This window comes from Podarcis bocagei (assembly GCF_964188305.1).
Source record: "Podarcis bocagei genome assembly, chromosome: 4".
Classification (NCBI taxonomy): domain Eukaryota; kingdom Metazoa; phylum Chordata; class Lepidosauria; order Squamata; family Lacertidae; genus Podarcis; species Podarcis bocagei.
This window is the reverse complement of record NC_138128.1, coordinates 89,534,181-89,561,838: the sequence shown is the minus strand read 5'-3', so window position 1 is coordinate 89,561,838 and position 27,658 is coordinate 89,534,181. Positions and strand designations below refer to the sequence as shown.

Sequence of the window (27,658 nt, the reverse complement as noted above, 5' to 3'; positions counted from 1 at the left end):
GCCCACGGACGGTCCGGGAATCAGCGTGTTTTTACATGAGTAGAATGTGTGCTTTTATTTAAAATGCATCTCTGGGTTATTTGTGGGGCATAGGAATTTGTTCATTTTCTTTTTTAAAAAAGACAGTCCGGCCTCCCACAAGGTCTGAGGGGCAGTGGACTGGCCCCCTGCTGGAAAAATTTGCTGACGCATGCATGTACTGTGTGTGCAGCTTCACCATAGCTGCTCTCCACAAGTTCCGCAGAGCTCAGGAAGGCATGGCAGCTGAAGAAAGATCAGAAGAAAGAGGAAGTAGCTACAGCAGCAGTCTAGACTGCCCTCACACCCACTTTCCCTGATCAGCTCCTCAATGCCATGCTAAAAACTGCAGAAGAATGCAGACCGGTGTGACTTTATTGATTACACAAATAATGAAGTATATGGTGGAACAAGACCCAGAGTTTACAGCACAGTCGAGTGTAGGAAATACATATTTTATTTTATTCCCCCCCCCCCCAAATTCAAATTGTTATTGATACAAAATACTTTTACTTATGGTCACCAATCTAACCAATAAACATTACTACACATCGTTTCATATCTGTAATAATTCTAATGATTTTGGTATATAAACTGCAATTCAACTTTGTTTATATATTCAGAAATGTTTATTTGAGTGTTTATTTGTTGTTTTATTTTTACGTAATTGTTGCATGTCATATGTCTAATGTAGACAATGATCTATCTTGATGCAACCATTTAAACAGTTTAAAGATGAAAATGAACATAAACTATGTTACAAAAAATAAATAAATAGGAAGCTATTGTTATTCTCTTGGACCCAGCAAATCTTCTAAGCTCTACTGCTTGGACCCAAACCTGTCCCGGAATTTTTGAAATCAAAAGCTGGCAACCCTGTAAACAGACTCCTTATTATTACTTGTTTATCATTATGCCTGAATAGCTAGTCACTGCACGTTGTACAAATAGAATTAACTGGAGAGGGGGGTTAAGGAAGGGGATGGATTCACTTTGGATGGAAAGAAGATAAAATGATTTGAGGTTTCATAAAGTGAAGAGTTTGTTGATGGAAAGAAGAGATAGAGATAAATGGTTTTTTTTGGGGGGGGGGGACAATTAAATGAAGGGAAGGATTTGGCCAGAAGCAGGGAGTTAAATAAACAACAAAGAAATAAAATAAATATGCAATGGGAATTCTGGGGAAGTTATTAAAAGGGCTTTAATTTTCTACTTCAGCCATACCTACATTTTTGCTTTGGTCACACTCAATTTACCATGTGGCCCTTGCCTGAAAATGGTTAGCCACCCCTGCTATTCAGTGCGTATATGAAAAAGAACAGATCAAAAAAGATACCGCTATAAGGAAAGGGGAAGGGGCACAGAAGGCAGAATGAAGGGAGAAGAGTGAGATTCTTTGGGAATGTGGTCTAAGCCCTGTTTCAAGGGGGAGAGATGGCTGAGTGTTTGGAGGCAGAGGAAGTACTCAACGTTTAGCAAAGAGGAACATATTGGCAGAAGGATGTAGGGCAAAAGAGAAAGCTGGGGGAAGAGTGAAGGGATTTAAAAGCAAAAAGTAGTATTGTAGCTTAAATTGAATCCAGTAAAGAAAAAAGTAGTCAATGAAGAAAGAGTTAAACAAAGATGAAATGTAGGCAAGCCAGCAAATAAACCATTAAGTAGTATTCAAAAAGAGGGAACAAAAAGAGAATGTTAGCAATATTTAAAAAGTCAAAAATGGCAGTAACTCGTATACAATAATTTTTTAAAAAGAAAGAGAGCAATGAAATAGGACTCCAAAGTTTCATGCTTGGGAAGAAGGAACTGTAGAAGATTTAAAGAGAATGATGAGAGAAAAAGATAGATGCAGAAGGAGGGCAGGCCAATAGCTGATTTTCAATAAAGCTCCTTTAGTGTCTCCTCTGGCTACAAGTACCATAGGTCTCTGGATATAAAACACAGACTATGTATACACTGACTAGTCTGTAGAACAAAAACTGAGTTTTCCCCAATCCAGAATTATTCATGCTCATCCTCAGCATATTGCTTTTAATCTAGATTGTTTCTAGATCCTGCTGTCCACAAGGCTGGATGGGGTTGCTTGATATTCTAGTGGGGTGGAAGAGCTGGGGGGGGGGGGAATCATATCTGGCAACCAATGTGCCACTTTGGTTCCAGATAGTACATAGGTAGATGAGTCTAATAAGCCTATTTTCATGGCCCTCTAGTGGTTGTGGTGGCCCATTTAACAAAAGTAATGTATTTTTCATTAACTCTGGAGGCTTAAACTAGATTCTGACCAAACTAAGCCTCCTTGAGCAAAATAAACATCAAGATTAGCTCCCCCTGCCCAAATATCATAGAGCCATAGAATTGTAGAGTTGGAAGGGACCCCCAAAGGTCATCTAATCCAACCCCCTGAAGATATGACCCTATAACCTTCACCCCCCAATTCAATTTAACGGCATCAAACATGAAAGAAAAGCAAATACAGTGGTACCTCAGGTTAAGTACTTAATTCGTTCCGGAGGTCCGTTCTTAACCTGAAACTGTTCTTAACCTGAAGCACTACTTTAGCTAATGGGGCTTCCCGCTGCCGCCGTGCCGCTGGAGCACGATTTCTGTTCTCATCCTGAAGCAAAGTTCTTAACCCGAAGAACTATTTCTGGGTTAGCGGAATCTGTAACCTGAAGCGCATGTAACCTGAAGCTTATGTAACCTGAGGTACCACTGTACTCAGAGTGTACTTCATGTTTCAAAGAGGGAAACAACCCTCCCACTGTATATAGCTCTCATGATTCAGACTGCCACGAAAGAAAAAAAATGCATGAAGTATCAGCCACAGTAACAAATGTACTGTGTGAACAATACAGCGAAAACAGTGTGTGCCCACCTAAGTTGTGTCCCTACTATAAGAAATAATAATAATAATAATAATAATAATAATAATAATAATAATAATAATAATAATTGTATACTCCCAACAAAGAAGTATCACACACTAAAACAGGATCAGACACTAAAAACTTCCCTGAACAGAGCTGCCTTCAGATGTCTTCTAAAAGTTGTGTAGTTCTTTATCTCCTTGACATCTGACAGGAGGGCATTCCACAGGGAAGGTCCCACTACCGTGAAGAATCTGCCTGGTTCCCTGTAACCATATTGCCATGAGGGAGCCACCAGAAGGCCCTCAGAGCTGGATCTCTATGTCTGGGCTGAAAAATGGGGATGGAGACGCTCCTTCAGGTATACAGGGCTGAGCTGTTTAGGGATTTAAAGGTCAGCACCAACACTTTGACTGATGCTTGGAAACATACTGGGAGCCAATGTAGATGTTTTAGGACCAGTGTTATAGGCTCCCAGTCACCAGTCTAGCTGGATTAGTTGTAGTTTCTGAGCCATCTTCAAAGGTAGCCCCACCTAGTGCATGTTGCTGTAGTCTAAACAGGAGATAACCAGGGCATGTGCCACTCTGGTGAGACAGTGTGTAGACAGGTAGGGTCTCAGCCGGCATACCAGATGCAGCTGATACAACAGCTACCCTGGACCTGTGCCTCCATGGTCAGCTGTGAGTCCAGTATTACTCCTAGCCTTCATACCTGGTCCTTCAGGGGCAGAGTTACCCTGTTCACAACCAAGGAGTCCCCCACACCCGCCCACACCCTGCCCCCCCAGAAACAGTTCTTTTTTTTCAGGATTCAACCTCAGTCCGAAATGAATCAAGAGCAGCTGGGTGTTTGTTCTTCTCCCTATTCCTGCTGAGGGATTATTTCTGCATTACAGCTCAGGATTGGAGGGGTAGGGAATGAATGGTGCGCTCTTCAAAGTATAACTACAGATAAGTATTATATGTGTAACCCATGTGCCAAAACCATGCAGGCACACTTCAACTGTTCACTGGTCCTCTTCTTTACAGACAGCCTAAGAAGGCTAGATTGGCTGAGGCTTCCTCAGAGTTGTACACATAGGGAAGTAAAGGTGTGTGTGAAAATGTGTGTGTACACATTTTTTTTAAGAAAAAAAGTAACTGATTTCAGATTCTTGTTCCTATATGCAAATGCTAATTGTTTAGGAGGAGGAAGTGTGTCACATTGGGAGCTGACCTCACTGTAAAGGTAAAGGGATCCCTGACCATTAGGTCCAGTCGTGACCGACTCTGGGGTTGCAGCGCTAATCTCGCTTTATTGGTCGAGGGAGCCGGCGTACAGCTTCCGGGACATGTGGCCAGCATGACTAAGCCGCTTCTGGCAAATCAAAGCAGCGCATGGAAACGCCGTTTACCTTCCCGCCGGAGCGGTACCTATTTATCTACTTGCACTTTGACATGCTTTTGAACTGCTAGGTTGGCAGGAGCAAGGACCAAGCAATAGGAGTTCACCCCATCACGTGGATTCGAACCACCGACCTTCTGATCGGCAAGTCCTAGGCTCTGTGGTTTAACCCACAGCGCCACCCGCATCCCTCCCTCACTGTGGCAACCAAAAATAATTTTTTAAAAGTCATAGCACCACCTGCCTTGGGATTGCCCCACAGCACAGAATACTTTAGTTATAGCACCCTCAGAAATGCTTCTCCAGGTGGGGCCACTAGGGGGCACATTGGAAGATGGCCGGCAATACCATCTCTCCGACCCACACGGGGTAATTAAGAGGCTGTTATGGGAGTAGGCAGCCTCCCTTGTTGCCCCAAGGAAATGGGGAACACTGTCCTTGCCTGCTGTGCCCATAAATCACCCCCTAATTCGAAAGAAGGGGGTGAGGGCCCTAGGCAGAATGCCCCCGTGTGGACCTCGGCTCTCCTGGACGCTGTCTCTGATCGTGCACTAGCTGCAGCAATTTGGAATAATTAATTACAAAAGAAGCAAATGCACATATTTCAAGTGAAGAAGGGGAGTGAAGTCTGCTAATTTAAGTGACCTCTGCGAAAGAAGACGACGGGCTGGAGAAACAGGAATATTTTACGATGAAGATACACCAAAGGCGGGGTATGTTGACAACGGGGCTGAATGGGGGGACGGACCTTTTTTACTTTCCTTCTATGTGATTTACAAGAACCCCTCCTCATTAGAACCGTCGGTTGAACTGACCCAAGCAGGATGATTAAGGTCTGTGTGGAGATAAACTTTAACCAAAAGTATGCTTTATGGAGATCGAGAAGCAATAAGAGCTTTTGGGAATGGCACAGCAATTAATTCGGAGTCGCCATCTTGCCAAAGGATTTATAGCCGGGAGGAAGAACGGATTTGTTTTCAGACTGCATTCCTAGTGAATCTCCTCAGAGGTTTTGAGAAAGGAGGCAGATTGGTGAAGATTAATGACGCTAAGACTGTTTTGATGTATGGAAGTGATGTTATATGGAAAAAGTCTGGATATGGCTGCTGGATAAAAAAAATAATATCCACGCAGGATTACAAACTGTTCTAACCAGCTTGCAGAGATTATCAGAGGTCACAAAGAGAAAGGAAAAATATATGAAAATAACAAGAGATGTGGAAAAATAATAAGAAAGGACTGGATAGTACTGTGAACATCATAAGGTTAGATTTGTGGACATTAAAACAGCAGTAAGAAGCAAGAAGTTGATTGGATCCCCTTCGGAACTTGAAATTTCCGAAATTTAAAATTCGGCTGTGTAATTTGGAATTTATGTAATTTGGTTTGATTTGATGTGATTGGTCGGTTAATAAAAAAATATTCTTAAAAAAATAAGAAATGCTCCATAGGAAATAATCTGGCCTTCCTAGGACCCTTCTGACTCTGCCTATGAAAATAAGCCATGATGCAAGACATTGCTCACCCACTGCTAGGACTATCAAATAGCAGAGAACAGCTGGGCATGCTGTGCCTTGCTCAGCATTGGCCTCATGGCTGTGCATTATTCAAAAGAGAAAAATCCTCCATCTAAGGTGGCTAAAGGTCCTGGGCTGGCAATTTAGGTTTGCCTGACTTACCTATTAGTAGGTCCCGCAGAACTTACTTCTGACTAAACATATATAGGATTGCAGTGTAGATCACTCAGCTCTTGACTCTGAAATTTGATTCTTAATAAAATAAAATAAAATCTCCCCCACTTTGACAAGCGTTTAAGTGAAGTCAGGTGATTGGCAGCTGGGCTGCCCCACTCAACTGATGCACACAGGGTTCAATCCTACTTTCTACAAGGTTTGGTAGTACCGGTTAGTTTCCCTTCCAAAACATCCAAACCAAACAGAACTGAACTGCTTGTGAATCAGCTGGTGTGCTTGGGGGAGGTCCAGTCCTGCTGCCTGCAGCTACATCTCTACCTGCTGTACACCTGATGTCAGGTGTGGGCTGGTGGGCATTGTTTAGGAGAAATGGCCTTGCAAATAGGGAGACTTGGTAGGCCTCCACACTGTTTTTAAAGGCTTGGGGTGGCAACTGTGTAAAGCAAGGGTGGCAGGTAAGGGGCTAGCAATGAGCCCTCCCAAGCTGCAAATACTTAAAAGGTGAAGGAGCTACTGCTACTGCTGTATAAAAGTTCGTGCACAAAATAAGGGGGAAAGGTGAATAAATCAACACTAGAATTGCAGGCTGTGTATACCAGTAAATCAAACATTGAAAAACGCAAGAAAGGCTGCTGTGAATTGCATGTAACCGTAACAGTTCAAAACCAACTGTTTCCCCATCTATAACACGCCCCCTATTTTTGTGGCAACAACCAATCACCAGTCCACACTCAGTACTATCCATGTACAAGACGCCCCCTAATTTTGGACTATTTTTTAGGGGGGAAACCTAGTCTTATACATGGGAAAATATGGTAAACAACAGTATGATTTCTGAAATCTAGCACCAATGATCAACAGTGCATGTGCACAGATCACTCAGATGACAATTTAACTGATATAACTCATTGACTGGATTCGGACATAACACTAAACTATGGTCTAGTGTTACATGGGTGAACCTTGGGTTCCTTCTCATTTTCTCCTTCTCTGGCACAGTGATTAAAATATCAGAAGGTTTTACTTCCATTTTTTAATAACTGAGGGTTATCTCTTGTTTAGAGAAACAAGTCAAATTCATAAACCACTGAGGGGTTTTTTGGGGGGGTGGATTGTTCTACTAAACCAGAGGTCAGCAAACTTTTTCAGCAGGGGGCCGGTCCACTGTCCCTCAGACCTTGTGGGGGGCCTGACTATATTTTTTTTGGGGGGGGGGAATGAATGAATTCCTGTGCACCGCAAATAACCCAGAGATGCATTTTAAATAAAAGCACACATTCTACTCATGTAAAAACACGCTGATTCCTGGACCGTACGTGGGCTGAATTTAGAAGGTGATTGGGTTGGATCCGGCCTCCGGGCCGTAGTTTGCCTACCCATGTACCAAGCCATAGTTAAGACTAACCACAGTTTGCCTAGATTTGGACACAATGGTAACCACATAGAATTTTAAAAAACTGGAAGTGAAAGCTTCTGGTCACCACCTCACAGCTGCACCACAGGAGGAGTGAAAGGGGAGCATGTGAGCATGAGGATCATTCACATAATGCCAAGCCATCGTTTAGTGTTATATCTGAGCAAAGTGGATTCTGGACTAGATATGATCTAAACCTGATATAAATTTGTATTGTAAAGCATGCATATCGTCACATTTTCTTTGATTTTTATTGTTTTATCGGGGGAACTGCATTAAGTTCATTGTGCCCCACCCAAACAGAAGAAGTCAATGCTGTCATCTTGCTGAGTCACTGCTTGGGCTCACTTACTGAGCAGAAATCACCACTGATCCAGAGCCCCTATGCTGACATCATTTACCCAGTCCAAGGCATTGTATCATTGAGCAGCAAGCTAAATGAGTCAGGCCAGCTGCAATCCACGAGGAGCACCACTCGCAACTTGGAGGTCATCCCAGAAGAGGGTCATAACATCATTTGGCAGCAAAAGCAGCAGCCCCCAGGAAGACTCTGAAGAAGACTCAGAGATCTAAATTTTCAACAGTAAACTAGATTTTGGGCGAGGCTTTTTTGGACATGTGGTTGCCCATTGTTTGTGCCTGACAAAGGTAGTTTTGAAAGCTAGTTCTCATACTGTTGTCCCTTTCCATGTGCAGGAATAAACAAACATTTATATATTTAGCAAAATGTATAAAACACACCTCTAAGTGGTTAGAACAATATCAAGTAAAACATTAAAAAATATTGCTATAAATCAGTTATAAACAAGTATTGGAATAGTCAAAATATGATTAAGATCAACAATGGCTAAAATGAAATATGGCATGTAAATTCTGCATGTCTGGATAGGATAGCCCAGACAACTGACATCAGCACCAACCTGATGTCAATAAGCAAGGAGTTCCCAAGTATAGGTGCCACCACAATAAAAGATGGATTTCTTACAGGTGTGGAACAAGTACCGTACTGGCCTGAATATAAGCCTCACTTTCCCCCCAAATTCCGACCGTGAAAAGTTAAAGTGCGGCTTAAATTCGCAACCTTACAAAAATCAACTTTTATGAGATCACTGCTGAAACAGACATATGGTAAAACAGAATGGGTGCGAGTGCCTGCGGAATTTTAAGGAAGCGGCTTATATTCAGGTGCAGCTTATATTTGGGCCAATACGGTATTATGTGGCAGCTGTAACAATGCCAGTCCCACAGACTGAAGAAGTCGAGTGGACAGAAATGTTGTAAAGCAAGGATCTGGGTCTGTTGCACTTCAGGTGGAGAAGCACCTTAATGGAGCTCTCGGGTTTCCTGAGTTGTAACTTGAGCCAATACAATTTTCAAAAGAAGATAATATTAAGGTAATAATGACCAATGTGGAATTATAACTAGAGCTGTGTGTACTCCTTAAGATTCTGCACTAAGGAAATCCAAATTATGCATGAAGAAAAGCTGAAATCTGCAAAAAGGAGAGGGGCGGGGAGGGAAGAGGGGAGAAGGGAAAGGGAAGCAGGTCTGCCAGGAACACTTACTGGCTTGTTTGGCTTTCTCTGCATAGGTGGTGGTCAGGTCTTCATCGACGGGGTGCTCCACAGGCCCTATCATGGGGATGAGGTGCCTCTCTGCCCGAATGTTCTTAGTTGCATGTGGGAGGAGCATAGCTTCTGGGGAAGGCTCTCTGTCTTCAGGTAAGGGTGGCTGCAGTAGCATAGCTTCACTCTCTGAGAAGGGGGTGTCGGTGCGGCTTCCTGGCTGGCACACTATCTCCCTCTTGGCCACGCCGCTGAGGTTTTCTCCACGTTCTGCAGCTTGCGCTGTTGCCTCGGGGGTGCTGTCGTACCCGCTCAGCTCGGAAAGGGACACTTCGTCCTGTGGCTCGCCCGCTTTATTGTTTGGTCCCCCTGGGGGAGAACGGGGGCTCTTCTTGCGAGCTCTCCGGTGCTTTTCCTGGGCAATGTTGTCAGCGTCGCTGTCGGTCTCGGCATAGTACGCTTCGCTATCAGGGGGTGAGGTTATGTTCTCCAGGGGCTGCTGCCGTCGGGGCTGCTGCTCAGGTTCCAGGGCAGCAGGGGGAACGGCCGGTTCAGGACTGCGCAACTGGGAGGTCCGGCTGAGCGGTGAAGTTGGCGAGGGCACTTGCAGCTGCCTGGGGGAAGGGGAACGCAGGAGCCCCTCAACAGATGGGTTCCCACTAAGCACCCTGTGGGAAAGAAGAAGAAAATAAAATAAGAGATTCTGGGTCAGTTACACACAAAGCAACAGATGAATATTTCATGCAGTTATGTGGATAGTATTGGGTGAATCTGTTAGTTTCACATTTCTCTCTGTTTCTCCTTTTTCTAATCTTAAATTCAATTTTCTACATTGGTTTGCAAAAGAATAAAAATACTGTATTTTTCCGTGTATAAGACGCTCCCATGTATAAGGTGCCCCCTATTTGGGGGGACTCAATTTTTAGAAAATGGGGGGAGATGGCTCCACCTCTCATCTGTCCCCTTACCGGCAGAAGCTGCCAATCGCCTGCCCAACTGCTGCAGCATCAGCCAATCAACACAAGCCCTTGACGCAGAAACCAATAACACGCCAAATAGCCGCTGACAGCCGAGGCAGCAACCAATCAAACACCCACCCTATGCACTATCCATGTATAAGATGACCCCCACTTTTAAGCATAATTTTTAAAGAAAAAAATCTAGTCTTATACACGGAAAAGTACGCTAAATAAAGTCCTCCTAAAAATTCACCACCTGGAACAACACTTAATATACACATGTAAATAATTTTCCCTAATTGCACATTTTTGCATGGCATTTTTCAATAATATAATGCATTTTTGTATCTTATTTTTACTATATTTCATAAAATTTTGACAGTTTGATTGTCCAAAAAGCCCCCCCCCCCAAAAGCCCTCAAAACAGTATACCAAAAAATGTGTATTTATATGCACACATATTAATTTGTCATAGGATTTGGTTCTAGTAAGGTGAGAAAGGGTGGGTGGGGGGAAAATCTCTCTATCCACTTTCACTACCCCATTCATAATTTTATACCCCTCTATCATCTCCCCACTTGCTCACTTTCTCCCCAAACTAAAACACCCCAAATGATGTAACCTTTCCTCACAGGGGAGTTGCTCTAACCCCTTGATCATTTTGGTTGCCCTCTTCTGAATCTTTTCCAGCTCTTTTTTTAGGTTAAGCAATTACAACTGCGCATATTATTTAGAGTGTGGTCTCAGCATATCTATCATCCATCATTTGTTAGCTTCAGTCATCAGAAAAGTGAGATATAAATGTATTTGTTTGTTGATTTTGATATTTATCGATCTTCTATAAAATGGTTTTTTAGAAAAATAAACCCGGCAAGAATGGTGTTGAATGGGAAACAGAGAAAATGCACGATGCCCTTGGATGCTGGGAGAATAGCTAGTGCTTAATGAAAGAGAAATACGAAGCTGCCTTATACTGGGTTAGATACAGTGCATAATAAGTGTTCCCACACAAAAAAGAAACAAAACAAAACAAAAAATTACAGCTACACAACATTTATAGCAGGGGTGGCCAACTCCTGAGAGACTGCGATCTACTTTCAAAATTAAAATCTGGCAGTGATCTACCCCCATTTTTTAGGGGTTTAGCTCAAAATTGTTCACCTTTTGGGGGGGAGGGGAAATGCCCCGTTTTTTAGGGGGGCAGGGACTTTTTTGCAGCTCTTCTGAGGGAGGGAGCAACAGAAGCAGCCACTAATCTTACGCTCAGCCTCAGTTTCTAAACTCCAGCTTCCCTTCTGCAACAATAGACTTCGGTGCAGGGAGAGGGGCCGGTGCCGGAAGGGGGCCAGCGATTGACTGCGATCTACCAAAACCTTGCAGGGATCAACCAGTAGATCGTAATCGACGTGTTGGACATCCCTAATTTATAGAATACTTCAATTAATGAAACACCATACAAACAGTAAACACACAATATACATACTCTGGCAGAAAAACCGGTTAAAAGCGCATCTCAGCTTGATAAAGTATCAAGTTTGTATAGTGAATCCTAATTTCTTGAGAAAATTCTTTTAAAGTTAGAAGTCCAACTTGAAAAGAAATTTCTCAAGGAATTAGGATGCAAGTTTGGGGTCTGGTAGATAATACTGAGTCAGGCCACTGGTAACTCTAGCTAATAGTTTCCTTTGATTTGCAGTACTCTCCAATGTCTCAAGGCTGAAATACGTATGACGTGGGAGAGAAGAATTGGATTTCCCAACATTTTCTCTTTCTTTAAAGCAGCAACCAGGGCCTCCAGTTTTGACCTAAGAAGCGGCACTGACAGCACCCAGGAAAATGTGTCAACTTTCTGAGCACTGTGATTCCAATCCAAATGAGAGCACCCTCCTTCCCTACTGCTGCTTTAAAAAAGTACTGGTAATCAGGAAATCTGATCCTGGGTCACATCTGTTTTGGCAAACAACCAGAGGTCTTTCCCAGCCTTGCTATCCACAGTCCTTTTCACTGGAGAGCCATGGGACTGAACGTGGCCTCTTGTGTGTGCAAAATCTGACATTCACCCCTGAGAGACATGCAAGTAACAGGAGGGGCAAGTACCAGATGATCTAGGATCAGATCGATGCATTTTAAAAATAAATAGTGCCACCTTATGTGAAAATGGTCGAAATTGCCTAAGCCTACAGTGTTATGCTTTATCGTTGTTGTGGCACACTAAAAGAAGCGGCTAACTGCATACAATTGATAAATGAGAAAATTGTTAACTAATTTTTATACAAATGAGCATGCATGGCAGTGTCCCATGGGTCCAACTTATCCTTTAATTAATGTTGACCTTCTGTCAGAATAAAATTATTTACACGTTGGACATCTTTCTTAATAGAGGGCCCACAAGCATACTCCAGCCCAGAGAAGGCTGCCAAAAGGCCATACAGGCTCCATTAGCACTGCTAGTGATGATGCAAGCACTGTTGCCAGGAACACAACTTTAAACTAAGGCTCAGTTGACAGCCATGAGTTTTTCCAGTGGGGCTGACTGCTCTGGTTCACTCAAGAGTTTGAATTAGCTCAGCGGAATTTTTTCTTTTTTTTTTGTTGAACAGCTTATCTCCATGCTTCCAGAGGGCAGCCATGGTGGCCTGTTTATCAGCAAAGGAGCTGCATTCAAAAGAAGAAGACTCAAGCCCACAGGGGTTCTCTCCCCACTCACTGTCCACGTCTTACTCCTGATATATAAGTTAAATAGCAACAGTCTTGGTACAGGTTATATGGGTATAGCATTGCTAACTTTCCTGAAATATGAAAACTGTTTAACCTAACCCTTTTCTTTCTGTTTTTTTAACTGCTTAACAATCTCCACAAGAGCTTCTACCTTATTTTCCCACATTTTCATATAAGTCTTTGGTGTGGTGTTGAGCAATGTATTTATTTATTTATTTATCTACCTACCTACCTACCTACCTACCTGGCTCACATATTCTTGATATCTACCCTCCAATGCAATTATAAAAAATATAAAAGTAAAGTAACCATAAGCCTTCAGAATGAGAACTCGGATACATGATGCTATTACACTGATCCTATTTAGACTAAGTGCTGAGCAAGCAAGAATTTACCCATGCAGCATTCCATGTAGCTGGCTTCAAATTTAAACCAGGCTCTCAGCTACTGAATGTGCAATAATAGCATGTCAATGCAACACCCGCTCAGGCCACAAGGATCACTAGTGTCCTAATGCTGTATTAGAAGGCAAGACAGCTGTGGCTTAAAAGAGACATCAGGCACTTGGAATACGGTGCAGGAAAGCTTTTCTTACACGTCTGACATCTTCTTTTAAACGGGCCAGCCTGGTCACACTCTGAATGTCCAACATGTCCAGAAGCCTAAAATGAGTCATTCTGAGGTTTTTTAAAAAACAGACTACATATAATGAAAGAGAGTCCCTGTAACTGTTAGTGGGGGGAGTCATTTTCGTATGACACTCACATGCATTCTGGGATTGAAGTAGGAGCACAGAATAGGCATAGCTGGGAAGGTATATGAAGTCACACATATAATTACATTGAACATTTAATCAAAATCAGTTTGTGCTACCTTAACAGGGTGCTGCATTTTTCACCGTGCTCAGCTGACACCACGAGCCAACAGCTATTATCATTTACCTTTTAACAACAATGTTGAGGATGCCATTTGAGGAGTCGATGATCTGCATGGCGCTGGCATGTGAGAGGCCAGCACATGATTTCCCATTGATGGTTACCAGTTCATCATTTTCCCATAAGCCCCCACGGCATGCTTTGCTTCTTTTACGGATCTAAAAAGGGAAAAGCAGAGAAGAGAGTGTGAAGGAGAAAGTTCCCTCCTGGGCTATCAACAGGGATACCAACAGCATGACAGTTACCACCATGGAAAAGCTGAAAAAGGGGTTTGGTCATCACACGAAAGGGGCACACTTATGCCACATCCTATATCCCTTCAGCCCATGGCCACAACCCCATTGTTGATGCGAACCCCACATAGGGAGACCATAACTCAGATGACAGCTGCTTGGTGTGTGTCCTCTCTCTCGTCCCATGGCACTCACACCTAGCCCTCACAAGGGGCAACTTCAGTAACGTGAAACGACGTAGAAAGGACATGTTGCACACAAAGGGACTACTCTGCAAAGAACGGCCTAAGCTTGAGCACAGTACCAAGACTTCTCTCCTTACAACCCTAAATGGGTACGTCAAATTGGGATAGGTAACAACAGCCTCCACTCAAATAACTGGAGTGAGTGTGGGGCTGATATATCCAAAGGACCTGCTGCAAATACCCCAAGTCTTTTTCTCCCCCCACATTGCCGTACATGAGAACAGTCTTCCTTTGCCGAACTGTATGGCTCCAGCAATTCCCCAACCACAACAGTGGGGGGCAGTGTTCTCAATGCATGGGAAATACTCATCTCCCATTGGCCGAAACCAGGCACTCCACTTCCTGCCAGCTGGCAGTTAATAGCAACAACTGGTGTCCTTTCATCAGGACCTAGGTGACATGGGGAGGATAGGGTTAACCTTTCCCTCTCAGTGTGCTGTAGTCCCAATGAAAACAAACCCCTTCCCCCAGTGTACCCCTACTTTTTAAAAACTGCACAGTTGCTAATGATGAGCCTAGCATAACATCCTGGTTCTCTGTGTCTCCCCTGCAAAGTGGAGGAGCAGGGAAAAGGAAGAAATGCCTATCTTTTTTTGGGAGGTATGAGCTGTCTAGACACTTGTTGGACCTTTATCAGCCTCTGGGGATCAGCTCCAAGCTTTTCCTGCAATCTTAAAATAGAAATTGCTCATTCCATCTGCCACATTCATCAGCACAAATGCCATCATCCTGGCCTTCCAGAGACTTTGCCCTTCCTCTGCCTCTAACATTTGGAAAAGAAAAAAAAATCTGGAATGAGAACATGAAACCTAGTAATAGAGCAACAGAGCAAACAGGCTCTCCAGCTCCTATCAAACTGAGCAGTTTCCATCTGGCTTCCTTCCCTCATTTCACCAAGTTTTCTGGGGTACACTTTGTAGGCAAATAACAAAATAAAGAACTATGTACACTCATGTGAGATGCTATCGTTGGGAGAAGCTGGAGTGAGGGTATCTGCTTGTATTTGAAGAATGTAATTGGCTGGGGAAAAGGTGCCTCAAGCCCAATATTTGGAGAGGAACACCTCTTTCATGGAGACATTTCTCCACAAAGAATGCTGCATGCACCATACATTTAAAGCACAAACACCAAATCATCCTAGGAACCACAGCTTCACAGAGCTACAATTTCCAGCATTCTTAATGAACTACGGAAGGATTATTTGGGGGGAAATGATGTCCTTTAAATGTATGGAGGATGTACACAGCCATAGACTTTTCATTTGCATATTGAGGCCCCATGACCACACTGTTCCTTAAGGTGCAAATAACTAGACACCACACAGGATATTGATTTAGAATCAAATAAGGCCACAACTTTATTGGTTACAGATGTGAGGTTTGGACATAGGCAGTGTGGTAAGCAACTGCACGTGTCACTCCTGCCCATCTGCTGGGAGTGTTTCCAAGGATGAAGATGGCAGCGGCGGGGGGGGGGGGACACCCTACGTCAAATCGGGGCATCCTTCAAGTGGTCCCCGTTGGAGGAGTAGTATGGCCCTAGCCCGCGTCTGGGTATCAGACAGGAGCCACTCCTCCTGGATTCTTTTAACAGGATACCCTTACCCATGGAGGGGCAGGCGGAGGCTACCACCTCACCTCCAACCAAGACTAGGTTTACCCAATGCCTGTCCGCCTTACAAAGTTGTGACGATTGCTACGAGGTAGGCGAAATCCCAAGTGGTGGTGCCAATTAATCAAGTGGGGGGGAAATCCTGCCTCGCCCCTGAAAATTTAGGTGGCTGGCATTGTCCATAGCAAGGTCAAACCATCCATGAAAAACCCTAATCCGAGGGAGGGTGGGTGGGTGGGTGGGAGAACGGGTGCAGTGAGAGAAAGGCAGTAAGGCCTTGCCGGCCAGACATTTAAACTTCCCCTGGGCGTGGCACCAAGGGCTGCAATTGGTTGGTTGGTCCCACACTCACGGGAACACTCCTGCCGCCCATTTGGCGGCAGGAATACGATCCGGCCCGCGATAGGCCAGTTTACCAGGGAGGCCCATGTCCTGCCCAAAAAGGGGGAGAACAGACTTCTCTGGATGATACCCAATGTTACATGAATGGGATTCCACTTACACTATAGTACTTCTCCTTCCTCTTCTCTCCCCTCCAACCTTCAAACCCCCATTTACTCTGGAAGGTCCCACACAATTTAAGGGTGCAGGTGGAAGGGGAAATTCTGCTGTGCAAGTAGATGGACACATCTAGATGTCACCCCCTGAAAATGGAAGCATTCTAATAGGTGTGTGCATAAGCATGCCAATGAGTTCTAAGGGGGAATTCTTAGCACCTTGCTAAAATTAAAATTCTCCAAAACCCGTTTCCCCCCAACACTCTCATGCAATCTGGTAATTGTCAGATTTGGGGATTTGGCAATGAGTTTTCCACTGCAGAGCCTAGGGCTTGCCAATTGGAAGTTTGGCGGCTCAAATTCCTGCGATGGGGTGAGCTCCCGTTGTTTGGTCCCAGCTCCTGCCAACCTAGCAGTTCGAAAGCACGTCAAAGTGCAAGTAGATAAATAGGTACCGCTCCGGCAGGAAGGTAAACGGCATTTCCGTGCGCTGCTCTGGTTCATCAGAAGCGGCTTAGTCATGCTGGCCACATGACCCGGAAGCTGTACGCCGGCTCCCTTGGCCAGTAAAGCGAGATGAGCGCCGCAACCCCAGAGTCGTCTGTGACTGGACCTAATGGTCAGGGGCCCCTTTACCTTTATCATTTTCTACCCACTCAGTCCTGAACCTGAGAAGTGGAGTACTCCACCACACTAATAAAGTTTTTTAAGCTATAGAGTAGAAAGAGGAATTGATCATTTATCTTGACCTCTCGCTCCACTATCAGAAAAGATCACTGTTATCATTTTATATGTTTGGGTTTTGTATACCCTGCCTTTAGTTGGCGATATTATTGATTTTTTTTGTTATTGTTTACATGTTTTCGTGGTTCCATAATAATTTGAAAATTAATAAAAATAAATGGGAGGCGGGTTTCATTTGGAACTAAAGATCATGCTAACAACTCTCTATCCCATCATGGTAGGGAAGGACCAGCCTTCACTAGCTGTAGAGTTCCAAGTGCTTCTCCAGACAACCTATTTATTAATCAGTCATCCTGCTTTGTTTGCACAAAATCTGTGTGGAGATTATATGACATTCTTGTTTGTTGAGTTTTCATTCCAATTTGTTTGCACAGACGTTGTATGCTATTGCCCATCATTGCCCTTATTCCACATTTTCCAGTGCACATTCCCATCACTTTTCTTACCACATACATTCTGTGAATTTTGGGGGATGTGGGGTTTTTGTGCGTGTGCAAAAGCACCAAATACACTTTAATTGTGCAACCTAAATTTGTTGGTATACAGCTGTATCAGACTCACAAAATAGCAACAGTCTGGATTCTGGAAGCTGGGAGTAAGAACCTAGCAGGGCTTACTTCTGAGTAAACATTGCATAGGATTACACTGTCAGTCCATTTCTAAAAACCTTACCGCAAAAGGGCAAAAGCCATTCTTAGCCTCAATTCTGTTAAATTACAATTCTGCAAAAACAAATATATTTTTAATTTTAAAAATAGACCAAGCAAACTGCTTTTAAATTTTGTATGATAACTAGGGGAGGAATGATTGAGAGGACAGAAAAATCCCAAACATACCAAGGATATTTCTACCAAACTCCACCCAGTGGTATGGATGACAACAAGCAGCAAAGCAATGAAATGGTGAGTGAGAAAATAGAAGTGTGTGGATCCTCATGTGCCAATCACACACATTGACAAATTGGATCTAAACAACCCTATTGCAAGGCCCTCCCAAGAGTAAAAGCAGCCTAAAATCGCAAAGCCATTGAAAGTGTCTGAACCTTTTCTCTCTGAATAATTATTCCACCCCAAAAAACATAGTTTAAAGATGTTTCCTCCTAGAAATTCTTCAACTCATGGCATCTCACCAGCGGAAAGATGATATTGAAAGGCTGTTTCAGAGGGTCAGGAAAAATGAAGCGAGTGGATTCAGCTCCTGCCTCTAACCTACCCATGTTGTGTTTTAAGCCTTAACGCCACTTGACAGGAATTCAATGGCAAACCCAATTTTGCTGAAGGGGCAATGGCAACCATCGCATACAATTTGTCTCTTAAGAACCTTGCACTCCTGGAGTGTACTCCTAGCAACTCTCAGCCTCCATGGCTATGAAATCTGGAGCTTGGAGCCAGATCAGAGTACTCTGGCCTAACCACAGCTTGGTCCATGCCAGGATTTATGGTTATTCGGGAACTCCAGTTTGTACGGAACTGAGCAAGGAAAAAACTCTGCAGCAAAGCTCTTCATTTACCAAGCAGTCTCCAACTACGTTGTGTGTCCTGGGCATCTAAAATCAACAAAGTCCACTCTCGGTCTTCACAGCCAGCTCCCCACACAGAGGGAGAAACTCTAAAAATAGGATGAAAGACTTCCCAACTGTTCTTGTTCCCAGAGGCAGCTTTTCAAAAACTCATAAATCCCTTGGAACATAACATTGCCAACACAACTTGACTGACTAGTTCTCAGTTTCTTTGCAACTATAGCCTGGGCTGGTATCAGTGAAAAAGATGATCTGGGAAGAGAGGGCGAAAGTGCACACTATATTTAAAAGTATAATGTGTACCTTAAACTTTCAAAGCAACCCATACTCTGTACGTCTGGGCTTTGCACATATTACACCGCCAGGTGTTTTTGGCTACAACTCCAATCAATTACAGTCAGCATGGCCATTCCAAGTAATGCAAAAAACATCTTCCTAGATATAAACCATGAAACAAACAGTAAGGACCCACTTAAACTCACTAAGTGCAGCACTATAAAGTACTTTTCAAAGTGTGCTGCAATAAACCTTGTGGCTGACTTTGTATGTGACTTCGTAATCACATACTGTGTAATCACACACAAGAAACTGAACTGATCCAAAATGCCTTCTACTATCCCCTCTACTATTTGCTGCGTGCTGTTTGAAAAGTTCAGCTGCTGCTGTTTGTAATTCAGAAGAGTGAACCAGCCTCTTCTCATTGTCCCATCTAAATAATAATAATAATAATAATAATAATAATAATAATAATAATAATAATAAATTTATACCCCGCTCATCTGGCAGGGTTCACTCCGCCACTCTGGGTGGCTCTCAACAGAATATTAAAAACACCAAACATTAAAAACTTCCCTAAACATCACAAGCAGTGGAAAATAAGTCATCCTAATAGATACAAATATACTATGTGAGAGAATAATTGGATTTCCCCAGGGGAGGGGGGATGCAAATTGCAGGGCTGGCATACCCTCCAACATTTCTCCAATGAAAGTAGGGACGTCCCATTCCAAAATGACAATTTTACTATTTATAACCCACACATCTTACTGGGTTGCCCCAGCCACTCTGGGCAGCTTCCAACATATATAAAAACACAATAAAACAGTAAACAGTAAAAAAACTTCCCTATACAGGATTGGCTCGGGGGTTAGATAACTCCATACCCTCCAACATTTCTCCAATGAAAATAGGGACATCCTAAGGAAAAGTGGGACATTCTGGGATCAAATCAGAAACTGGGATGGCTTCTCTAAATCAGGGACGTCCCTGGAAAATAGGGACACATGGAAGGTCTGGGATGGGGGTGATACCACTATCTTCACAACAGATGCTCAACCAGTGTATGGACTGGGCATTACAAATAAGAAAGAAATACTATTTATTGCCAGAAATCCTGATATATAAAAACATCCTAATTCTTCCTACAGGAAGACCGGAGAGGAGCAACATAATTAAACAGGGAAGGATGAATACTTGTGTCCGTAATGCACTGATGAGGAGAAAAGGTATTAAGCAACAGCTGTTCCACTGGAATGGAAAGGATATGTCAAGTATCATAACCCGACTCCTCCAAAGGGCTAATTCAGCAGAACCAGCAGCTGCCACAATGAGTGGAGTTTAAAAATCCATTCACTCACGGCAAGTTCCTATGTCCCATTTCCAACTGGAGTTTCTGTTAGTTTCACAAAACAGATCACAGTCTTGTAGGTACGATCACATTAAGTGTCCAATTTTAAGCAGAAAAGCAATCTAGTATTATTTAACGATCCAATCATCCTAGAAATTTCTGATAAAAGAGATCCATAAAAATCTTATGTATATCATGATAAGACATGCAGTACGTAAGATGTGAGTTATAGATACTACCTCACCGGACTGATTCACAGAGACAATTATGTTCCTACAATGCAGGAATCCTGCCTACAGCTGTCCTTAGGTGGGCTCAAACCACCACTTGGTTAGTTGGCATCCGTCTGTCTCAGGAGACAATGGAAGAGTGTGCCTTCAGAGGTCAAGTCAAAGCATTGGAGAGTTATAGTGCCTGCTGTGGCTGTAAAGACTTCTTATGGCAGAAACATTTTCCTCAGCTGGGGAAGATGAAGGCATCTGGTTCTGCTGCTGTAGATGCACCATAGTTTCTTCTTTCTGTGCTCCTCCCAGTGGTCATTCCTTCTATGATCACTGCTGTGGATACACAACCTGACTGTTTCCAGGCACTGCGGTCGTCTGCAAGGTACTCCTCCATGACGGGGTTAATGTTGCCAATCTTCATGTCCTGTTTGCAGGCATCTTTGTAACGCAGAGTTGGTGCCTGAAGCCAGCTCCCCATAGCCTTGGGGAGCCTGCCATCCCAATGTTCCCCAACTCTGGCATCAAAATCTCCCAGGAGAAATAGGTGTTCACAGGCTGGGACCCTCCTAATAGCTTGGTCTAACCTTCTGGTTAACAGCCATATGTTTTTGAACAGAGAGCATGTAAAGGCAGCTTGCTGGTTTATAGAGTTGAAGTGCCCTGTTGATTAGCATGTTATCTGAGGTTAAGCCCAGAGCCATTTAACATCCATATGAAGCTGCTGGGAGTGGTTATCTGGAGATTTGGACCGAGGTGTCAACAGTATGCTGATGATATCCAATTATTTCTCCGTAGTGTCTGAATTCGGAATGGCTGAGAAGGGTCTAGACCAGTGTCTGGATGCAGTGGTGAACTGAATGAGGACTAATAAATTGAGTCTGACTCCTGGCAAGGCAGAGGCTCTGTGGGTGAGTGGTTCCCCAAACCAGGAAGTCAGCAAGTTGCCTGCTTTTGGTCACACTCTTTTTGAAAAGGCAGCTGCGTAGTTTGGGAGTGCTTGTGGATCCTGCTCTGTCATTAGAGGCACAGGTGTCTTCAGTGGCTAGGAGTGCCTATTAGCAGCTCGGGCTGGTAAAACAGATGTGGCCGTTCCTGGGCTGGGATAGCTTGACCAATGCAGTGGTCCATGCATTGGTATTCTCAAAGTTGGAGTAGTGCAAAGCAGTCTATATGGGGCTACCTTTCATGTTGGTCAATAAGTTGCAGAAGTGCAAAACTACTCGATTGTTTATGGGGACAAACTACTGCCAGCATATAGCACCTTGTTTGTAGAATTTACACTGGCTGCCAATCTGTTACTGAACAAAGTTCACAGGATGGTATTCAACAACTGTGTCCCACCAACACTAGAATTTCTACTCGTTCACATATAAAAGATGATTTATACATACATACATCACAATGGGGCTTACATAGCAATTCATAGTGGATTGTGCCCTTATAAATTTGTTTGTGGCACAAATCTGTATAAATGCCCTGTTTGGTACTTAACTGGCATAACAGAACCAACAAATTAGAAAAAGGGAAAGTCTCTTGGTATGAATGGGGGAAACTGAAGTTGCTTCTTATAAACAAATTCAAATATGTGTGGGTGTTGACTGCTTTGGTCCACTTTGAAGGCAGGCGGGCAGAGTGGATTAACAGCTAAATAATGCTCAAATTTGGGTAGACCACAGTGACTCCATATGCTCTTTGATGATATGGATTATTTGGACCGAATGCAATCAGGCATGGTTTCAGTATTAGTATATAAACTGCTCAATTTCTCCACTGCTTGAAGCATTTTGCTGCCTTGGGCAAAACAACATATGCTACCCTGCCTCCCAAATATGCACACCAATACAGCAAATACCTCTGAGTCTCCCTGTGAGTAAAAGACAATAAATTAAATAACTAATGTTTGCTGCCTTTCAGTGACATTCCATATCCACTGCCTGAGGCCTAACACAAGAGACCAGCCCTAGTCTTCAGTTACACAGGGTTCAACATCACCCCCAACATAAAATACAAAACATTAGATATTGACAAAAGGACTTGATGTAAGTAGCAGCCCAACTTGTGTGCAGACTTTTCCATTTCCCCCAATTCCACAGAGTTGCACTCTTTGAGAAGACATGGGCACCTCTCCCCACATGGCTATGCTTCTAGGGAGGAAGTAACCCCACATCTATTTTCTCAACCACATAAAACTGTGATGCTGCAGCTGGCTAGATCATTAAGAAAAAAGAATTGACGCTGCTACTTCACAAGCTTTCTCAAGCTGTAGTTCCAACAATTATTTGGGGGAAGCCATGACTGTTAAAGTTGTACAACTATACAGTGCAGATGAGTTTCTACATACTCACACACTCCTCTCTCTTGTCCAAGGCAAGCAAGAGTGTTCAAGGATACATTATGTCCTGGCAAAAAGACTCAAGGGGTTTTTGTGTGCAGCATGTGGTCTAGGGAGAATCCCAAGGGCAATACAGAAAGACCTGTTTAAGTTTGCGGTGCACATATGCTCTTCAGCCTGCATGTAGTATCCCATCACTAGTCACCAAAGCTTCAAAGACTGACAAAGGTCTCATTCCCTTTAACATCTTACTTCTACCAAAGCATTTAGGTCTGGAACCTAATCTCATTTTCCAGTGACACAGGTATTTCTGGAAGCTGCATAGAGGATACATTTGCAATAGCATGATTGCAGGAGCTAAACGATTCATCCAAGAATGTTGAATTTCTGATTACTGATTTGGGGGTGACAACCCTTTCCTGAAGATCTGGCAGATGAAGGGCTGTAGCATATGGCAGAAGCCCTACTACCCCGGTGGAACTCCGGATAAAGCAGCGGATCATCTTGGATGCAGTGGCAGCTAGTGTTGGCTGAACCCTTCTCCAGCTGAGCTGCTGCACTAGCAAAAGATGTGTTGGCTGAAATAGGGTAGAGACGTTGGCAGCATGAGGGAGTAGCACCCTGCTGTGTTCTTTTTCCCATTAATTCACACAGCCATCAACAGCACAACCTTACACCAGTTCACTTTCCCTCCCTGGACTTCACTACTGACTTTCCCTCCCATTGCTCCTGGCATCTGAATACTATCTGCTGCTGTGGTTGAGTGGTTAGGCATCTGCTCTGTAGCGCTTGAGTCCTGGGGACTCTTACTATTTTGCCCTCAACTTTTTCCCCGTGCATGAGAAAGATGAAAATGTTCCTCCCTTCTCCCTAATGGAGCTTAAACTGCCACCCGCTGCTTCTCAATACTATGCCCACTGGTAGTGTGAACCACTGGAGGCTGCTGCCAGTATGCAGCTGTGGCTGCCCTTCTTGCGTGTCCCGTCACCCCCTTCCCTTGGGTGCTTGGGGAAAGGTTCTTTCCCATCCCCAAGCAGCTCTTGAACCCATATTCCAGAGACGATATGTGCCCATTAAGGTATGTGAGTGCTGTGTTGCAAGTCTTCCTTTCAGTTGTGTACTGTCCTCAAAAACAGTGGCTGCAAAGAGCATAAAGGGGTTTGGACCCCTGTATGGAAACTGACAGGGGTGGGAGTTACCACTGGCTGTGTCAGTGCGGTCACTGGAGGGAGAATGGTGTCATCTTACATGTTTTTTGTAGTGATGAACGGGTGCGTGCTATGGAAATGCCCTCATCGTGACTTCACTGGCTTCCTTCATGAGTCAGTGGCACATGGGTGCTGTCACAGCCCCCAACTGTGAGCACTGGTAAACTGTCCAGGGATGCTTGGTGCGTGTCTGTCATTTTTACACTGCTTTTTGTACTATCTGGCTGTATGCCCCCTCCCCCATTGCCCTGCACTGCAAGCTTAGCACCCATTCAATGTTGTGGCCATCTGAACAGCACAGCAGTAACCTAATTCCAGTCCTGTGATAATATGAGGATTGGTTTGCTTTGTTAATTTCTTAAAGTTTGTACAGGGCAGGAAGTTTTGAACAATCAACAAAGATGAATTAATGTTCTATTGTTCCTCTCTTGCTTGCTCCCATATAGGCCCACCTGGGTCTGAATATTAACTCTAGAGGTCCTGTTCTAGGGGTGCTATCTTGGGACATTCATCAAGTGTGTAAAATAGATGAGGCTTTTTCTGTGGCAGGGTGCAACTCTAGAATGCTCTCCCTATCGAAATTGCACAGGCTTCTGCTTTGTGTGTCTGTTTTGATAGAAACCGAAAATGCATTTATTTCAAGAGCCTTTTAAAATACAACACCTAGTTTTATTACTGCCAGTTTTAAGGTGCAAAACTGTTCAGCCTTGTTACTTTTATTTTAGTGTTGTTTGTATTTGCTTTTAGATATTGTAAACTGTATTTTTAATTATTTTATTGAATGGCTTTTTTGGTTATGCTGTATATGAGTACATTTGTTTATTTTGATAATTTTCTATCCCTATCTTCCTCCCAAAGGAGCCCAGAGCAACAAATATCAAAAAATTAAAACAACTCAATTTGGTAGAACAGTAGCATATAAAAAAATAAACTATGCTAATATTGCTGCTGCTACTACTACATTGGCTATTACATTTTGCTGCTCAGTGGGAGATAGCAAGGTACCCAGTGTCCAGCTAACAATCATGACTAGGCATGATTGTTATGCAACTTACATAAAACAAGATTAATATATTCTATTAGTTTCAACATGAATCACTGCTACCTTTAGCAGTATTGCAGCATATGCACACAGATTAGATAGGTAGAAATTGATAGCTTGCACACAAGAAAGACTATAAGCCTTTACTTCAGCAGCCTGCGTTTAGGAACCCTCCCCTCTTTGCTGGGCATGATCAGATCATTCCATCGAAACTGTTCTTTCATGTATGATAGGTCAATACACAATTTCTTAAAGACAGAGAGGCAGCTGACTTTCCAGAAGTTCATGAAATTTGTTCCAAACCAGAGAAGAATTTATGTAACTATTTTCATGGGACAAAGCCCCACAATCAATTTGCATACATATTCATTAATCTACAAGGGACAAATAACAATTGAGAGATACATGCACCTGCCTTGTTCAAACAAACCTCAGATCTGAAAAAGCATCGTATCTAGAGAGTTGTATGTAATCTTTATTAATTAATTTAATTGTTGAATAAATGTGCATATGGAGTAGAACAATAGTTCCAAAGCAAAATATATACTTTTGTTTTTACATGATGTGTGCACACATTAGGCATTTTCTCATGTGAGAAAGGGGTGAAACAGTCATTATAAGACAGTGCTTGTCATTAAAAAATATTTTTCAACAAAGATGGTGCTTGTCATTTGCACTTTTTACAAGTACTTGCCCAACTAATCAGGAACACCATTTTAATCAACAGAAAATTTGTAAATAGGTTGATCTGATTAACCATTTAAATGTTGCATCCATACTTGAAACCATATTGAATCTAGGCTTCATTTTATTGAGCGCCTCATTTTCAATCCATGAGTTACATTTTAAAATGTGCCACTGTAACCATTGCATTCAAAGCTTACCTTAAAAATAAAAAGGATGCTAACAAAAACATTGGCTGCACAAACCAGCCCACAATACTATATGAACCTCACAAGTTATATGTTGCCTAATACTATCCTGAAGTCCAATTCCATGCATGCTTCCTTGGAAATAAGCCTTGCTACTGTATACTAAAACGGGTAACTACACAGTCCAAGGATGAAGACAGGCATTCCAATTCTGGTGGAAATAGTTTGAATGCATGCTTTCTGCTCTGAGAATAAACTTATTTAAATGCAGCGAAGCAGTCAAACGAGTTTCACCACATATTAAACCATTGGCCTTTCTTCACCTTTAGACAGTTAGAATATATTCCTTTCCTACCTTTGACACTTGAAGGGGTCTTTTCTGTTCAGAGCCCCCCTGCAAACGGAAGCCCCAGGGTGCCCCTCCAGAGAGAGTGACAACGACCTCTTCTTCTTCAGCTCCCATTATTTCAGCACAGCCTTTTTCCTTTGGTGACAAATGTCCTTTTCAAAAATAAAAATAAACCTTTTTTTACTCTTAAGGTATGGTGCTTTCCTCTTCCATTGCTGCAAGGAGCATCAACCTTCTCAAGTCCGTCCTAAAGCCCACTACTTCCTTCCCCCCTCCTCCTTAGAGGTTAGTCCTGCAAGACCAATGCTCCATACCCTTCTAGATCTCCAGCTGCTGAGCAGACTATCACCAGCCGTTTTGATTCCACTTTTGGTAAGAGGCCAGAGTCATTTTGCACATGCATCTTGTCAATCTCACCCTCTGTGCTCCCCCCACCTCCTGGCCCGCAATAGACTCTGGATGTTTCACTAAAGCATGGCTGAAAATAGCTCTCCTCCTGTCTCTTTCCAGAGCTTTGTCTCACACTTTTCCAGCTGGGGAGGATTTGATTTAAGCTTTGCAATAAAACTTGGTATTTCCAAAGCTTCTGAAGGCAGTCCTTTGTGATTTTCAACATGAACACAAAACCATTCAGATGTTTATGCCACCTTAGCCAAAGCAACCTTCATTTCTTTCATGCAAAGCAATGGATACCATCCAATGAAACCTTCTCCTGTGCAAGCCTGTTAAATGAAAGGAAGCTGCCAATTATTTCAGTCGGGCCTGTGCACAAGGATTTCCCATTTGGATTATGCTTAAAGGGTCAAAAACTACTGATAGCACAATCCAGGCCTATCATTATGTAGTAATAGGCTGAAATGCCTGAATCAATATCAGAATTATAAAATTTCAGAGAAGCAGCCCAAAATTTATCTTTAACAAATTCCTTCATGATGACTGGACGACATGACAAAAATGTTGAAAATGGAGAAATGGAAAGTCAATACCCCCCCCCCCTGCAACTAGCAAAGCAAACCTATAAACACATTATAACTAGAGACATGCCTCTTCTGTGCTGGTGGAGCAGCTACCATATTTGAGTATGGATGAGGAAATTACCAGTACACAACCAGAAAATACTGAAATGACAGATATGTCCCTGGTGTTCTAGAAGACTCTACCAGTTCCTTCCACCGGAGAATGTGTTGATGCCCATATAGTACTCACACATGGAAGAACCTTATGTGTTGCTTCTGCTGCTGTTGTTATTGTTAACGTGGTACTTTATGCCTCACCAGAAGGAAAATGTTTCCACTCACCTCTTCCATGCCTGGCAAAAAAACAAAACAAAACCAAAAGTCATGTCAGAGGCAAAAGAGAGGGAACTGTTTTGGGTGGAATTCACCTAACAAGCCCCATCAGCAGAAGCCCTGTGCAATGACTTCTGTTTGAGCAGTGGGGTTCCCCTCTCTTCTCCCTTGTGCACCCCCACAATTCCCATAATTGGCACGGGGAGGTGTTCAGAAGAACTCTCAGAACAACACATGGGAGGAAGAGCAAAGGGAGGATTGTCATAGTACTACATTGGATACTACCCTCAGTACCTGAAACCACACTGCACAC

General features: G+C 43.2%; 1 protein-coding gene across 2 annotated transcripts in view; it reads right to left on the bottom strand.

The window, feature by feature from the left end:
* Nucleotides 1–27,356, bottom strand: part of SYNPO2L (synaptopodin 2 like) — a 40,912-nt gene extending 13,556 nt beyond the window's left edge. Inside the window, exons 1-4 of one of the 2 annotated variants that reach the window (XM_081191580.1) lie at nucleotides 27,263–27,356; nucleotides 26,063–26,208; nucleotides 13,560–13,711; nucleotides 8,942–9,609 (exon numbers count right to left, since the gene is read on the bottom strand). In XM_081191580.1, the coding sequence (XP_081047706.1) occupies nucleotides 8,942–9,609; nucleotides 13,560–13,711; nucleotides 26,063–26,170 (928 nt within the window). In that variant the 5' untranslated portion in view covers nucleotides 26,171–26,208; nucleotides 27,263–27,356. Of the gene's footprint in view, nucleotides 1–8,941; nucleotides 9,610–13,559; nucleotides 13,712–26,062; nucleotides 26,346–27,262 lie in introns of those variants that run through there. The other variant, XM_081191579.1, reaches the window with a different exon arrangement.
* Nucleotides 27,357–27,658: the final 302 nt, after the last annotated feature.